This window comes from Stegodyphus dumicola, chromosome 4 (assembly GCF_044657685.1).
Source record: "Stegodyphus dumicola isolate Sdum_Otavi_A_Nest chromosome 4, ASM4465768v1".
Taxonomy (NCBI): domain Eukaryota; kingdom Metazoa; phylum Arthropoda; class Arachnida; order Araneae; family Eresidae; genus Stegodyphus; species Stegodyphus dumicola.
In genome coordinates, this window is record NC_140771.1 from 168,414,632 (window position 1) to 168,430,655 (window position 16,024).

Here is a 16,024-nt window from a genome sequence, read left to right on the forward strand (position 1 = left end):
AATACATTCTTAATTGCCCGTTCAAGCCGAATAGGATTCAGTGACATTACAAACGTAAGAACATTTTAATATCATATTACATTATTTCTAAATAATTAAATCGATTATATTGAACCCCACTATGTCAAAAACAATGACAATGGCACGATAAGTATGCCGGTTATGGATTTACCTGCACAACCGAAAAAGATGGCACGCAACGACCACAATGCATCTTGTGTTCCAAAATATTTTCAAACAGCAATCTCAAGCCATCAAAGTTATTAGATCATTTCAACAATCTGCATGGTGGCGAAAAAGCGCATAGCATGAACAGCTTGAAGTCAAAGAAGGCTCGGTTTGATACCAGTGGAACTATCCTAAAATTTGCTTACCAGAAATTCAAAAACTTTTATTAAAAGCGTCATATCAAGTGGCACATTCATGTGGAAAAAAAAAAAAAAAAAAAGAAACCTCACACGATTGCCGAAGGGTTGATTAAACCTTCTGCTATAATTATTGCTAAAACAATTGTAGATTCAAAAGCACATAAAAAAATCCAACAGATTCCATTATCGAATGATATTATATGATCGCGAATACAAGCTCTCAGTGAAGATGCTTTAATGCAAGTTATTGAAGACATAAAAATCAGTCCACTAAAAATAAGCATGCAACTGGATGAGTCAACTGATGTTGATAATTGTAGCCAACTTTTGGTATTTGTCAGGTATGTGAAGGAAAAAGAAGTGATAGAAGAATTTCTATTTTGTGAGCCACTGGAGGTGAACACGAGAGGAATTGATGTTTTCAATCGCATCAAAGATTTTTTTACTAAATATCAATTACCAATGAATGTGATTGGCTCAATATGCACTGATGGAGCCCCAGCAGTGTTAGGCAAAAATACAGGATTTGTTTTCACACATGAAAAGAGAATTACCGGAAGTTTTAATAACGCATTGCATGTTGCATCGTCATGCACTTGCGTCGAAAGCATTGCCAGAAAGTTCCAAACAACATCTAACTACAGCAGTAAATGTAAAATACATCCGAGGGCGAGCACTTAATCATCGTATTTTTCCTGCATTTTGCGAAGAAATCGGTGCTGATCATACCGTGTTCCTATATCACACCGAAATACGATGGTTATCTAAGGGTCGCATGCTTAACAGAGTTTTTGAATTGCATGAGAAAATTATTCAATTACTGACTAGTCAAAACTGTTATTTAGTAAAAGATTTTGAGAGTAATGATGCAATGCTGAGGCTGGCCTACTTAGCAGACATATTTAGCCATTTAAATGAATTGGATCTATCAATGCAAGGATTTGGTATAAATATAATAATATCTAGCAAAGAATTATCTTCATTTATTGCAAAATTAGAAATTTGGATACGTTGAGTAGAAAAGGGGAATTTTGCAAACTTTCCCTTGCTTGATTCTGTTATTGCGAAAAATGAAAAGAATACAATTATACTTGACATTTTAATACATTTGAGACTATTGAGCGATTCATTCAATGGATATTTTTCTACCGGAAATATTACCAAAATTCAGAAATGTATACTGGATCCATTTCTATTTAACTTAAATTTGATGGATGATACTGATGGTGATCTGAAAAAAGATCAACTTATTGAAATGCGAGCAAATGGACATGTTCAAATGGAATTCGAACAATTAGAATTGTAACAATTCTGGTGCTCACAGTTACAACGTTATCCAGAGTTGGCGAATGGAGCACTGCAGTTACTCTTACCCTTTGCTACCACCTACTTGTGCGAAATGGGATTTTCATCGCTTTTGCATATAAAAACTAAAGTGAGAAATCGCTTAAATGCAAGTGATGATTTACACGTATGTCTTTCAAAAAGGAATCTCGCTTCAACAGTATAATAATGAACAAACAACAACAGACTAGTTGTTAATAAAAATAATATTCTTTTGTATTTATATAAAATGTACAATGTTTTTGAATAAACAATAAGTTTCGCAAAAAATGTATTTTTCTAGACTAAAAAATTTAAAACACATTTTTCAATGGGGTGCGGGAGATATATTTCCAGGTTCAATGGGGTGCGACTCGCTAGAAAGGTTAAGAAACACTGTACTAGAGGGAAAGTTGCATTGCTTTGTATAATGTGTAAAGTATTTTGCAAAAAAGTCATAATTATCCGTATATGTGCAAAGTGGAATTGACAAGGTTTTATAGAAAAATTAATTTATGTGTTTATATTTAATAGCATAATCTCTTCTATGATGGATACTGTATAGCAGAGATCAGAGACTTCAAAGGTTCTATAAATAAATACCCTGTGAGATCTTCTTTTTTGCTTTTGAAGCCAACAAACCAGGTAAATAAGTATTTTAGTGTCAATGACTATATATTTAAAGTTTTTATGAATAATTTTAAATTTTCATTAGTTATATTGTTCTACAAGTTATGTTCTGAAAGCTTGTCAGATAAGCTTGCTCAATGTATATACCGTAATTTCTGGAAGAAACGCCGCAGCGTTTACGTGTTTAAAACTTAAATTTTCAGCGGGTGCGGCGTTTAGGTGCACTAAAAATAAAATATTTCCTATGATGGTCATTGTACATAGGTTGGATGGCTTGTCATTGTGCATAGACTGGTGCTGTTCCCACACAAAAGACCACTCAGTTGCTTTTTGCGAACGTTATTTTGTTTACATTCTTTCCCTTGAACGGACCTACATGTCTTATTCACCCTAAACGAGATCTCAGAACAATAACATTCTTCCCCCTTTCAAATCAACATTCTCATCAGTTTGAATAGTCTCTCTCTTCTGCCATTCGATGAATCAATCTTCCATCCTCTCTCCACCCCTGCCTTTTCTGCAATTTTTTTCAAAGGCGGACAGGACTCCACCTGCCTCGAACTCTGACGTATTTCTCTTTCAGCATGAATGGATTTTTCTTGGCATTCTGCCAGATACAGATCCCATCAGTTTGGGTACAAGTACTTGTTGGATAGTTTTTAAGCATGCATTTTTCTTAACTGGTATGTCATATATCAGGACTTAAGTTGAGTTTTTGCATCTATATGGCCCACGACGATGTCACGCGCAATTTAATCTATTGCGGCGTTTACGCTGATGTGGCGTTTCTGTGTAATTTTAATTTTTTTCTCGCCATTTTTCTCGAGTGCGGCGTTTACGCTGATGCGGCCTTTCTTCCGGAAATTACGGTAATAGTTTTTTTCTTCCCTTAAAGCTTCAAATTTTAAAATAATTTATTTAATAAAAGGGTGTGAAACTGCTTTATAATTATGTGAGAGTATTGTCATGTATTTTTAATTTTCAATCTAAATATTTATAATGTTATATTTATTTCTTCAGACCATCATGGGTGATGTGCGAATGCTCACATATGGTAACAACTGGACAAAAGAAGAGGAACTAGATGTTGAAGCTCAGCTATTGCTTGAAAATTCTGGTCCTTTATGTTTGGATCCTGATGTAGCAGTGTCCATAATTACGAATTCCATTGAGTACTATAAAAATCCGTTTGCATCTCAATCACTGAGAATGTAAGCATTTTAATCTGTTATTTTTATGTGTGTTTTTTAACAGTTTCATCAATTCTCATTAAAACTCATTGATCTTCTAGTCTTTCCAAGATAAGACGAAAATTTGCTCTGAAACAAATTTCTCACAAAAAGTATCTTGCTCCAGTAGAAACAAAACTTTTAGATTTTATTGAAGAAAATGAACTACCCTCAGTGGGAAAGGAAGTATTGAAAGATGATGTTTTCAAATATGAAAATCCTCCAGTAAGCATGTTTATTCAGTCATAATTCTATATTTAGTGACTGCATAACAGTATCATTTTAACATATTAATATTATAATTTTTGTTTCATCAGAAAACAGTCTGCAGTGTACCTTTCTGTTTTCTTCATCAATTGGTAGTTGATATTACTGGTAGCTGTTGATTGTATACTGGGTTACTATCCACTTTGGCAAATTGCCAGCTTTAATGAGCTATTACCATTCTAGACAGTACAAGATTTTAAATTTATTTTTGAAATAATGATTGTACATTTTTTGCAGCAAAAATTTATTTTCATTGATTTGGCACCCAAGGGCTGCCTCCCTTAAATGATGCCAACTTCACAAATGTGAACACACAATATTGCTGGTGTTTTTTTTATACCTATTTGCAATTTTAAAACAGTTAAAAATTTTAAATGACACTTTCAGATGTGTTTCTACTAAATTTTCATTTCTAAAATGCAAAATCATTAGTTTTTGAATTCTTGTTGCCATTTCATTTCTACAGTTACCTTTGTTTATGAGTACACAAATGATATAGCATATTTAATTAACAGCTTTTTAGAATCACTCAAAACTGACATTTTTTTAAAAATTAATTTTATATTATTATATGAAGAAGTTTCAAAGCTTATTTAAATTTTGTTGTTTAATTCTAGTATTTGCTAATGTTTCATTGCTATCCTTTTAAAGTATTTTCTCCCTCATTTCTGTGTGCCTTAGTGATGTAACAGGATAGCACATTGGGTTAGTAAATTGGGAGATTTGGTATTTGAATACCATTAAGAACAATGAACGTTTTTGATGACTTTTTTTTAATTATTTTTCTGAAATATCAAAATGATTTGTTTAACTGTCTCATGCTATATTAATGCTGTTTAAACAAAGGTATAAATAAAAGTAGATTTGGTCGAAAATTCTGAGTTTCCTGTCTTTTTTTTCCCCTATAGTTTTATCATGTTAGAATGAAATTGACACATCATTTTTTCTACTGTATATGATACAGTGTAGGTCAAAAGTACTTAAACTCTAATCTGAAAAGCCACACATTTATTTTATTGCTGATTTATTTTGTTTTAGGTAGACAGTATTTAAGCCATAGACTTACTAAGTTACGATACGATTGACCAAAGAGTACTTTTTTTTTTAACCGATGATTCTAGAAATATGCACCATATTTCTTAATATATAAATCCACATGTTGACACTTGTTACTTTGTTTCAAGTTCTGTTGTAATATCAGCATGGCTGTTTATGATGTTCTGCTGCTGATCTTTTAGTTTAGGAAAATATATTTTCCTGTGTGACTCGTGGTATGCTGACTACTTTCTCCGCACCACCTGCTTGCTGTGTTTTGTATAATGCCAGTGTGTGATCACTTCATTGATGGTCAAATGAATTTACCCAAAAGAATAATATTTGTAAATATTTTACAATTTTAGACTATATAATATTTATGAGAGTTTTGGGAGCTTTTGAATTGTATTTTATTTCCTAATTTACCTCTATTTTTCTTTAATTTACTTTATAACATGATATAATTCATATAGCACATTTTGTTTTGTATTAGTATTTGTTATTAATATTCTCTTTACTTTTCAGCTGATTGAGTCAGTACCACATTCCATAGCTCCGTATTTGGTAAATTTCATTTATTCTTTCCCTTCAATTTATATTTAAAATCTCTTTTGCATTTCCCTGTATATAAAATATTTTTTCTCTCCCTCCTTTTATTTTTTTAGAAAAGAAGAATTTTAAAGGTGGTTGGAGACAGTAGTTCAGTCTTTTCTTTAAGACCTGTAAGTGATCTAAAAATCACTTTTTTATAATAATGATGATAATAAATTTTTTCTTATAAATAAATTAATTGGAATTTTATGTTTCTTAATTTTACCAATTCTATGTTTATATTATCCATTTGAAACTAAAGCAAATTTTGCAAACAAAAACAATTTTAATATCAGGCACACAGTATGTCTTTGAAAAAGTGTACTGCTTTCTGTTTGAAAGCTAACTTTTCTTTTAAATGCATAACTTCACAATCTTGTCAAATACTTGTTTAGCATATTTTAAAAATGTAGAATATTAAACATCATGATAAAATATGTTTAAACTTTTAAATGTAAAAATTCCTAAAAATAAAATATTAATAATGAGATATAATATTTAATGGTTTTAAATATAAGGAATCTTTTGACAGGGCTTTTATTTTACTTGCTGTTGTATGTTTATTATATAATGTACTGAAATTTGATTTTCTTTTTTGTCTTAAAATTGATTATTAAAGTGGTGTAGTTCTTATTCTAAATTTCCTATTATTAGCCATATATTTTAATCTAGTTTATTTAATTTTAGATTGAAGTTGAGGAATTTGTGTTTGAATATGAAACACTTAAAGATGGAGATGTCCAGATTATGCGTGATAAACTAGTAATAACTCAGACTCCACATGATGGCTTCTACCATGGAATATTGCATCCTTGTGAAAAAGCTCATTCAAGAAACTCAAAGAATTTGTAAGGAAAAAAAAATAATTGTGATTTAATAGTCTGGCTTATATTATCCACTACTGATTTTCATTCATTGCATGTTAGTTATGTTAGTGGAATAAAACTAATTAGTAAGTTGAATAAAACACAGTGAAGTAATACACAAACACAGAGGCAAGCACAGAATTATAAAGTGTGGTCAACATAATTATAATTGATACAAAAGAAACGAGGCTTTAGGCAACAAGTTACCATGATAGAAGCAAGCATCATTTGAAGGAAAAGCATGCTGTTTACACTAAATTAAGAATAGCAAAGTTAATTTCTCAACAAAGGGACATAATATAATTTTATTGCTATTGATTTAATTATATTTAATTTTAACTGGATATAAAAGGATTTACTTTGGTCATTTTGTAAGTGTCTGTTACATTAGCATTATATAAGAATCATGTAACAGGCATTAGTTTTGAAATAACACATTTCAAAAAGATTTATTAAGCTCTTAATGCACTCAACCATGTTAACCCTTTTGAGAAGGCACGCCTTTGTTTAAGACGTTTCTTTGGGACAGACAAAGTCAAAAGGAATTATCCCACAGGATGGGTTTTGCATTGCTAAGTGTAACTTTAGAAGGGGGGAAATCACATACACAAAAAAGTTTTAAGTCCTAACATCATAATTTTTGGTATCATTTTAGATTACTTCTTAAGCTATCATGTATGTTAAAATTAGCATTTAATACTCTTTTTCCTTTAGTTTACATGAGAATTTGAAAGAAAAATTTCTTACTTTGAGACATAATTTTCAGAAGTGCTGTTCAAATTATTCTGAAGTTTTAATTGACAAGAATTAATAATTAAAATTATTAAGGCAGATACTCAGTGAGCTCATTCTCTTACAAAATACTCTTTAGAAAATGAATCATCACTCTCATCTATGTCACTAATTGGCTCATATACCATACTAGCATATGAGCATACTAAAAATATTTTCATATTTGACAGAGGAAAAATAATGAAAATCAACTAAAATGTTTCACAGATAACTCCTTGACATGTCAGCTGTTTGAATATGTAATGATAATATAGTTTGGAAGGAAGTTGGCTGGTTAAAAATATAACTAAAGTAAAAAAAAAAGGAAAAAAAAGGTGGTGGTAAAAAAAAGGAAGTTACTCTCCAAACAGCCCAATAAATTCATGTTGCATAATTTTTTTCATTAAATATGTTATATTTCATTTTTAATTATTTCCTTTTAATTTGGATATACAGTACCTGCCACGTATTAAAATCACTTTTGTTCCAAATATATTTGAGTTTATTAAGCAGCTGAGTTTAATAGACAACAATGAATTCAATAACTAATCCTAAAATAATAATTAAAAATTAATACTAAAATTAAATTATTTACATAAATTTGAAATTTATTTTTTATAAAAATATTTTTGTAATTGCACTGTTGATGAAATTTTATCTTTTGCAAGTAGTTGTTCTGTCTATATTTATTTTGCATTGTTCATCAACAGTTTTTCATCAGCTTATGTGGTTTTTTATTGTGAAATTGTATATTTAGTAGTTTATGTGGTTTACTATATTGTGAAATTATGCTTGGAATTTATTTTTTTTTTGTATTGGCTATTCTTTGTTACTTATTCTGTTTTTCATTATTTTAGCTTTTGCCTTGGTAGCAGATCTAATCTTGACTTGTAAGTTATTTCACGATTTTGATGTATGATTTTATGTTTAATCTGTGTCTTTTGAAAACAGTTTTATTCTTGATAAACATTTTAAACATCTGTGTCTTTTGAAAACAATTTTATTCTTGATAAATATTTTAAACATATTATTATTTGTACAATTTACCTGTATTTATTATGAAATAATGAAAAATTAATATGTATGTATGTATGTTCTTTGCACTGTCAAAAAATGGCATTACTTGTAGCCTCCAGATTTTAAAACACATAGTAATCCTCTCAAATATGTGCAACTTGAAGTTCAAATTTTGAATTTTTTAAAAAATTAATTTAGTATTTTGTATGAATTTAATCAATTTTTGATTAACAAACTCAGAAGTTTAAAAGCTTGTAATGGCAACATTGCTCGAAATATAATATTTTTATCTTTGGCATGCATGTGTGTTGCTAGTTGGCAAAATGTAAGACATATAGCTTTGTTCCACTATTTAAACAAAATGTGTTACCACTGCCTGAAATTAAACCACTTCAACATGTAACTCTGTTGCCATTCAACAAAACATAACTTACTGTTATGAATTTTCTACATATGTAAATAATTTTAGTCAAATTATATGTCTATTTAACATTCAGTAACATATATGTAATATTGTAATATATATATATATATATATTAAATGATCGAAAATTCACCGATTTCGAAAACATGTTTTTCTAATACTTGCGCAATAGCTGCAAAGTAAGATAATAATAATTTATTATCTTCAACTAATTTCCAATAAATAACGATAATTACTTATTTTTTAATTTTTAATTTCTTTTTCAAAGTTCGAAATTTTATTATTCATGATTTAAATTCAATGTCCCGTAAAAGGTTTTTTTTTTTTTTTTTTTAAATAATTTACATTCAAATTACTTTAAAACTCAATTTTCGAAATTAAACTTCCTACATATGGGTTCCTTCTTTTTTGATACGTTCTACTAAATTTATATTAGGACATAATGTAATCAATATTTTTTTAGTAAATAATATATATATATATATATATATATATATATGTAATGATTTTAAAATGCGTAGATGAAGGCACTGGAACTTTAACAGCTTACGATACTGCGTAGATGACCTAGAAGACCGTAGTGTAGCAGAGTGGAAAGCATGATGACGCAATTTAGCACAACGTATCTTGAAAACCCAGATGACACAATTTAGCACAACGTATCTTGAAAAATCAGAATCTTAATTTTTTTACGCATATCAAATTATTCTTTTTCAGACAAGATGTTCCTTAATTATATTTGCTTTTGCATAACTGAATCTACATTGGGAACTGATATTTTTTTTTCCTTAATAAATTGGATGTTAAAAATGGATATTGTGATATAAAGGAATATAATTTTAATAATATTAAACTTTGAATTCTAATAATTTCCAACTTAAAGCAAGTAAAGAATTCTTAAATTTTTAATTATTTTTAGGGAAGGCTATCAAGATAAGTTTTTATATTTTTGAAATTTTGTTGAAAATTTTGAATACGAATTTCGAATTTTATAATTATTGTAAAAATGAAGTAGATGTAAAAAATAAGTGAAATTAGTACAGATTAGTAATATGAAATTATGATAAATGCATTTTAAAATTTATGGGTGATTGTATGTTAAATATGAAGTATGATGAGGGTGTACTGGTTCCTAAACAGAGGCCTGTAATTACCTCTGTACAGTTGTTCCTTTTACCTTCTTCATGTAAGATAATGTTGGAGGCTCTCATTTTATGAGCATGTGTAATTTTTTAAAAATATTGTTATACTTTTTTTTATTCTGAAATGTATTAGTGCAGTTCTTAAAGGCCAGTTACCTTATACTGCAATATACTGTATTGTACTGGGTTTCTATTGCCGGAGCAATACTTCCCAGTCATGCAAAAAGTTCTATGCGAAGCCTGGTATTAGAAAATTCCTGATTGAGTTTCCTCTGAGGGGAGAAATAACGGGGAGAAAAGGGAATATGGCACAGTTTTGCCTGGGCTCAGGAGCTGACGCGAGCTATTTGCAACACTAGTCCAAACAAGAACAAGTCCAAAGTAATTACTCCTAAAAGTCCGTAAGATGCTCGTAGCCTGCTGGCACTTCACTGTGATTGGTCGAAATCTAGATTGGAATCCTTGTCAGAAGAGATGATGTGGAAAGATGCACATGGAGCGTCAGCACAGAGTACTGACGAGTAACACTTAATTATTGGCTTGCCTAATTAAGTGTGCAGCATGAGGTCGGATGATTTCATAGCTCAGAATATACTCAAAGTTAGCTGTACTGTTGTTCTTTGCTTTCCTGAAAAAGTTTCCATTTATTTTGGATAAGTAGTCTTTGATATAATCAATATAAAGGTCTCAATGTAAATCTTCATTTCTAATATAGTATGGGACATTTGTGATGGTTCTCAGGATCTTGTTTTGCAGAATTTTGCAGCCGGGGAATTTCACTTGCCTTAGCACTTGCCCAGGCCGAGGAAGCATATGTGATAACAGGCCTGACAATTGCAGTGTAAAGCCTTCTTTTGTGTGCAAGGTTTAATCCAGAGTCTTTAGAAAGTAGTGGGTAAAGCTTTTTCAGAATGCCATACGCTTTTTCACACACACTGTTTATGTGTGCATTCCAGGTAAAAGATCGATTTAAAATGACTCCTAGGTATTTTGCCGTATTTACAGTAGGGACTGTTTTCCTGAAGAGCATAACAGTACAGGTGACGGGGTCTGTCGTCTTGAATTTTTTGATAACTAAAACTTTCGACTTCTCCGGGTTGATCTGAATTTTCCATCATTGACACCATGCTTTAATATCAGGAATAATCTGCTGAATGTTTTTCAAATCATGGTTTGGTCGTCTGGACTTTGCGATGATGGCGGTGTCATCCACATAGCATGCTAACATATTAGGGTCTTGTATGAATTTTGGGAAGTCATTTACGTACAAAATATAAAATATTGGTCTAAGGATACTTCCTTGTGGGACACCAGTGTAAATTTGATGTGCGTTTGAACTGGAATCTCCTTGCCGCACTGGAAAAGTTAGGGAATTCAAAAATGAGCTGAGAAGGAGAATAATTTCCCGAGGAAAATTCAAATTGACGAGCTTAAAAATAAGTCCTCTATGCAAAATGCGCTCAAATGCTTTCGCCACGTCTAGCAGGAGGATAGCTGCACTATTTTTGTTATGTAAAGCTGCTCCAATATATTCAGTGATTCTGACTTACTGATGAGAAGTGAATAGTCCTCTTTGAAAGCCATGTTGTTCATCTGCTAGAATATCGAGGAAAGGGGTTTAATTCCCCTTTCCTCGATATTCTAGCAGAGTAAGTAAAGTATTGCAAGAAAGTGAAGCGGCGGTACGTGCAAGCTACGTCTTGTCCGAGTTGATAGCTAAACATTCGAAGCCTTTTACTGACGGTGATTTCATCAAAGAATGCCTAATGAAAGCTGGAGAAATTGTTTGTCCTGGAAATGTGAAGGCTTTTCAATCAATTTCATTGTCTCGAAATACAGTTGCGGAAAGAGTTACTGATTTAGCCGCGAATTTAAGTGATCAGATCAAAGCAAAATCATCTAGTTTCGAAAGTTTCTCCATTGCCTGTGACGAGAGCACGGACATTAGTGGCAAAGCTCAATTAGCAGTGTTTCTTCGTTCTTGTGACAAGAATTTTAACATTTTTGAGGAATTACTGGAACTAATAGCGATGCCTGGTACTACCACAGGAGAAGATATATTTACTTGTGTTTTTGGACTTCTGCAGAAATACAATCTACCTTTGGCAAAATTAAATTCTGTAGCTACAGATTGTGCTCCATCAATGACCGGGAAAAACAAGGGCTTCGTAGCATTACTAAGAAAAAAACTGAGTGAAATTCCTGGTTCAAACATTCATCATATGCATTGTATTATACATCAAGAAGTTCTATGCACGAAAGTAATAAATATGGAGAATGTTTTGTCATATATAAAAAAAGTTATAAATATTATAAGATCTCGAGGTTTAAATCAGCGTCAATTCACTGCTTTCTTAAGTGAGTTAGATAGTGAATATTCAGGTTTGTCCTACTATACCAAGGTACATTGGTTATCTTGCTCCAAGATTCTCAAACAATTCTTGGATTTGAAAGAAGAAATATGTCAGTTTTTAAAAACGAAAAATCAAGAAGTAAGTTTGTTTTACGATCCAATATGGATACAAGATTTATCTTTCTTGGTTGATATAACCAAACAATTAACTGATTTAAATTTATCGTTACAAGGAAAAGATCATATCATTACGAACATGTTTGACATAATTAAAGCATTCAAATGCCAACTAGTTCTTTGGGAAAAACAACTTAAAAATGAAGATTTGACGCACTTCCCGACGTGCAGCATGAACAAATCAAGTTTAGATGATACTTTTTCGTATCAAAAATACACAGAAAAAATTGCAAATTTAACAACTGAATTTGAAACGAGGTTTAATGATTTTAGTTCCCTCGAAGACAATTTTTTTTTGTTTTCTTCGATTTTCTCAATAAGTATTGACTCAGTACCCAGCCATATGCAAATGGAGGTGATCGAGATTCAATGCAACTCAAATTTGAAAGCAAAATTCATTGAAGTGGGCGTGCCTGAATTTTACAAATATTTACCAGCCAAGTTTGAAAATACTTGAAAATTCGGATATGAAATTATTTCCATGTTTGGTAGCACTTATCGGTGCGAGCAGTTATTTTCAGTCATGAAAGGTAATAAGTCTCCTATTAGAAACCGTATTAATGATGCTCACCTTGGGTCAGCGTTGAAAGTTATCACTGCAAACAAAATTTCTCCCGAAATAGGAAAGATAATAGCAGAGAAGAGATGTCAAGTATCAGGACGTAAACATTAAATTTTTCTTGTTCTTTTCTATATAAATATATGTATATATATTTATTATTGTATTATTCGAAATAAATCTACGTTTCTATGAATATTGATTTTTTTTTTTTTTTTTTTTGCAGTCCGCTTAAAGTTAAACCTTGTTTGTTTGGCCCAAGTGTACCTATGAGTTTGACATCCCTGGTGTACAGGGTAGTCATGGTTTCCACATCAGATATTTTCTTTTTCACATTGCTATTTTAGTATTATTGCTAGTTATTAAATTACGAAGAATCTGTATGTATATTGCTAACAGTGCAAAAAAATGACATCACATAGAGGCATTAAATTTTCAACACATGTAGTTCTATATAACAAATGTATTTTTTAACACATGTAGTCGTAGATATGTGTGTCTCAGTCTGAATTTTTAATTTGCTTATTATTTCATATTTTATGTCAGTTTAGGCATTTTGGTATACAGAGTCGATGATTTGAATGTAATCTGGTGCCACCCGGCAAAGTGTTGAATATTTATGTTTCAAATTTAATGAAATGCAATTATTTAAATGAAATGTATTGCCACCAGGCAAAACATAACATATTTATTTTTCATATTTAATCAGAAAACTCAGCAGTTTAACAGAAATGTGTTGCCAGTATCTGGAACAAAGTGTGCTGTCATTCTGTATAATGTAGGGAATTTTCTTTTTCTTTCAAACTTAATCTGCAATTGATTTACAAATGAAGTATTTAAGAGCAATAAATGCATTTTCCGTCTTTATTATTAATTAGTAGTTTGACCTGTGAAATGGCATTCATTGAATTTATTAAAATCATTTTTATATTTTTCTTTTTTTTGTAATAGCTATTTTAAGCTATAATTTATAATAACTGGCCATATAAGCAGCTAGTTTTAAATACACACTATCCTTCTTTCCATGTATGGAATTTCAGTGTTTTGTATTTGTGTAGAATATAAATTGAAGAAATGAATAGAACTTTCTTGAAATAATGATACTTTATCTAGAAATATAAATGATAGTTATCTCAATCGTTGTTTACGCCATTCCTTTGTTCCTACATGCACACATATGCATGGAGTGTAGTATTAAACTTTAAAGGATAGTATTAAACATTTGATTTTCATTCACACTTGTTAGCGAAAACTATTAAATGAAAATGAACAAGATCTCAAAATTTAGTGAGATATAATTTTTGATTAGGCAATTTAAATCTTTTAAGAGATTTTTAGAAGTTGCCGTGCTATATTCAGGTATTTATATGAATTATGTAATACATCATCAGATATTTATATGAATTATGTAATACACCATTTAAAAAAGAAGTAAAGATAATTAAAGATTTCTCTAGCTAAGTCTTTTAGAAAAATGAAAAAAATATGAATCTTAGGTACATTTTTATCAGTATATTAAAAATAAAATGTTTTAGAAAATAATTGTATTAATAGCTTTTTTAATGATGCTGGATGGAGGAGAAATGTTTCCAGTATGTAAATAAATACCTTGATTCAGCACATAGAGTTATTTATTTGAAAGTATTATGTTTGAATCCAAGGAAGTTTAATTTGCAAGGATTTCTTGATTTCAGACTCCTTTATTCTCTGCAATTTTTGATTAAGGGACATTTTAAGTTATTTTGATTAAGTTTTTGATTAAGGGACATTTTAAGTTATTTCTGCTATGTTTTGTTCATTGTAGATAATAACAAATTGGCTACATCCATATTTGCATTCAGTTTATTTGAGTTTTAATGACCAGTAGCAAAAGCTGTTATATTTAAAAAACTGTTTCCTAATAATGGGGGGCATTAATTATATTTTATCAACTATTTAATCTACTTTGAATTTAGCATTTTCATTACATTTTATTGTAATTTTCATTCTTTACTTACTTTTAGATACATCTGCCAGTTGACAAGAACTCTGTCAGATTCTTTTAGTCGATATATAAAGGTGTTACATCGAGGTCTTGAGAGTTCATCCAAAATGAATGGTGAAGAGATTGAAGGTCGTGTTGTTTTCACTGCTGGCATTAAACTTTCTGAGGATTCTGAAGATGATTCACAGGTAATTTTTTCTGTCTTATTTCGTGAAATAATACAATTATAAACTGCATATTCTTGCATTTTTATGCATAATATAATTGGATATGAGCTATTTAGAAATTGCTCAATGAAAATTACCTTAGGTTGAAGGGAGAAGCAGTATACTTATGACTGTTTGTTAACATTATTGTACATAAAATTTATCTGAAATGTTTAGAAAATACAGATAATTAAAAATTTTAAGTTTGTATTTTGAAATGAACTCTAAAAGTGAACTGAAAAGTAAATTCTTAATTTGTAAGAGAGTTCATTGGCAAGGTTTTGCATTCATTTGCTGACCTAGACGTTCTGTATTTTTCCCCCTAGTTAGTTTGTTGAATTAATAAAGCATGTCATACAAGGGTTTCTGCCAAAGGAGGGTTGTTTTTATACAGGAATTTTTAAGGGAAACTAGCTTGTATTTGAGATATACGTGGGTAAGTCATTAAGTTTTTAGGAAACGGAAATCTTGATCTTTGTATATTTAGGTGTTGCTTTTTTTTTTTTTTTTTTTTAATTCTGTCTTCAGCTTTTCCATTTTCCATTCTTTAAAATCTTCTTTTCAGAGTTGGAAGATAGTTTATTATTATTATATACATTATTTACTTTAATTTTTATCCTTATGAGCAAAATGTTTTATAATTTCCAATTTTGCATCATCTATCATCTGATCAATTTTAGATGATGTAACAATATCTTCAATTTTCTTAAAAAAAAAAAAAGCTATTTAACAGCACCTTTTGCAATGTCAAATATTATTATGCACATTATTTGTGTTGATTTTCATCAGATTAGCAGCAAGTCTTTTTTAATTTCTCATCATCCATTAGTTTGTCAACTTTAAATGATAAGAAATAATCTCTTCAATTTTCTTAGAAAATAGGTATTTTACTGTGTCCTGTGTTATGTCAACTATATGTGCATTAATTTTTTTTTCATTCTGTAGACTTGGGAAGGGGGTAGGAATCTTGAAAGTTTATGCTGTTAATATTTGCATTCAGATTTTTGCTAATTAAAATATCATGAATGAAAAATGAAATAGCGGCATCTCTAAGGATAAAATAGGTACAAATAAAATGGAAA

At 30.2% G+C, this 16,024-nt stretch overlaps 1 protein-coding gene across 5 annotated transcripts in view; it reads left to right on the forward strand.

Moving 5' to 3' along the window:
* LOC118190799 (transcription factor SPT20 homolog) overlaps positions 1-16,024 on the forward strand; it is a 137,747-nt gene that overhangs the window by 40,336 nt on the left and 81,387 nt on the right. For all 5 annotated transcript variants that reach the window (XR_004758478.2, XR_015040826.1, XR_004758479.2 and 2 more), the window contains exons 8-15: positions 2,226-2,336; positions 3,342-3,532; positions 3,613-3,775; positions 5,378-5,416; positions 5,518-5,574; positions 6,131-6,291; positions 7,938-7,970; positions 14,756-14,924. Coding sequence is in view for 2 of the 5 variants with exons in the window: in XM_035361584.2 (XP_035217475.2) it covers positions 2,226-2,336; positions 3,342-3,532; positions 3,613-3,775; positions 5,378-5,416; positions 5,518-5,574; positions 6,131-6,291; positions 7,938-7,970; positions 14,756-14,924 (924 nt within the window). In the remaining 3 variants the exon portion in view is untranslated. The remainder of the gene's footprint in view (positions 1-2,225; positions 2,337-3,341; positions 3,533-3,612; positions 3,776-5,377; positions 5,417-5,517; positions 5,575-6,130; positions 6,292-7,937; positions 7,971-14,755; positions 14,925-16,024) is intronic.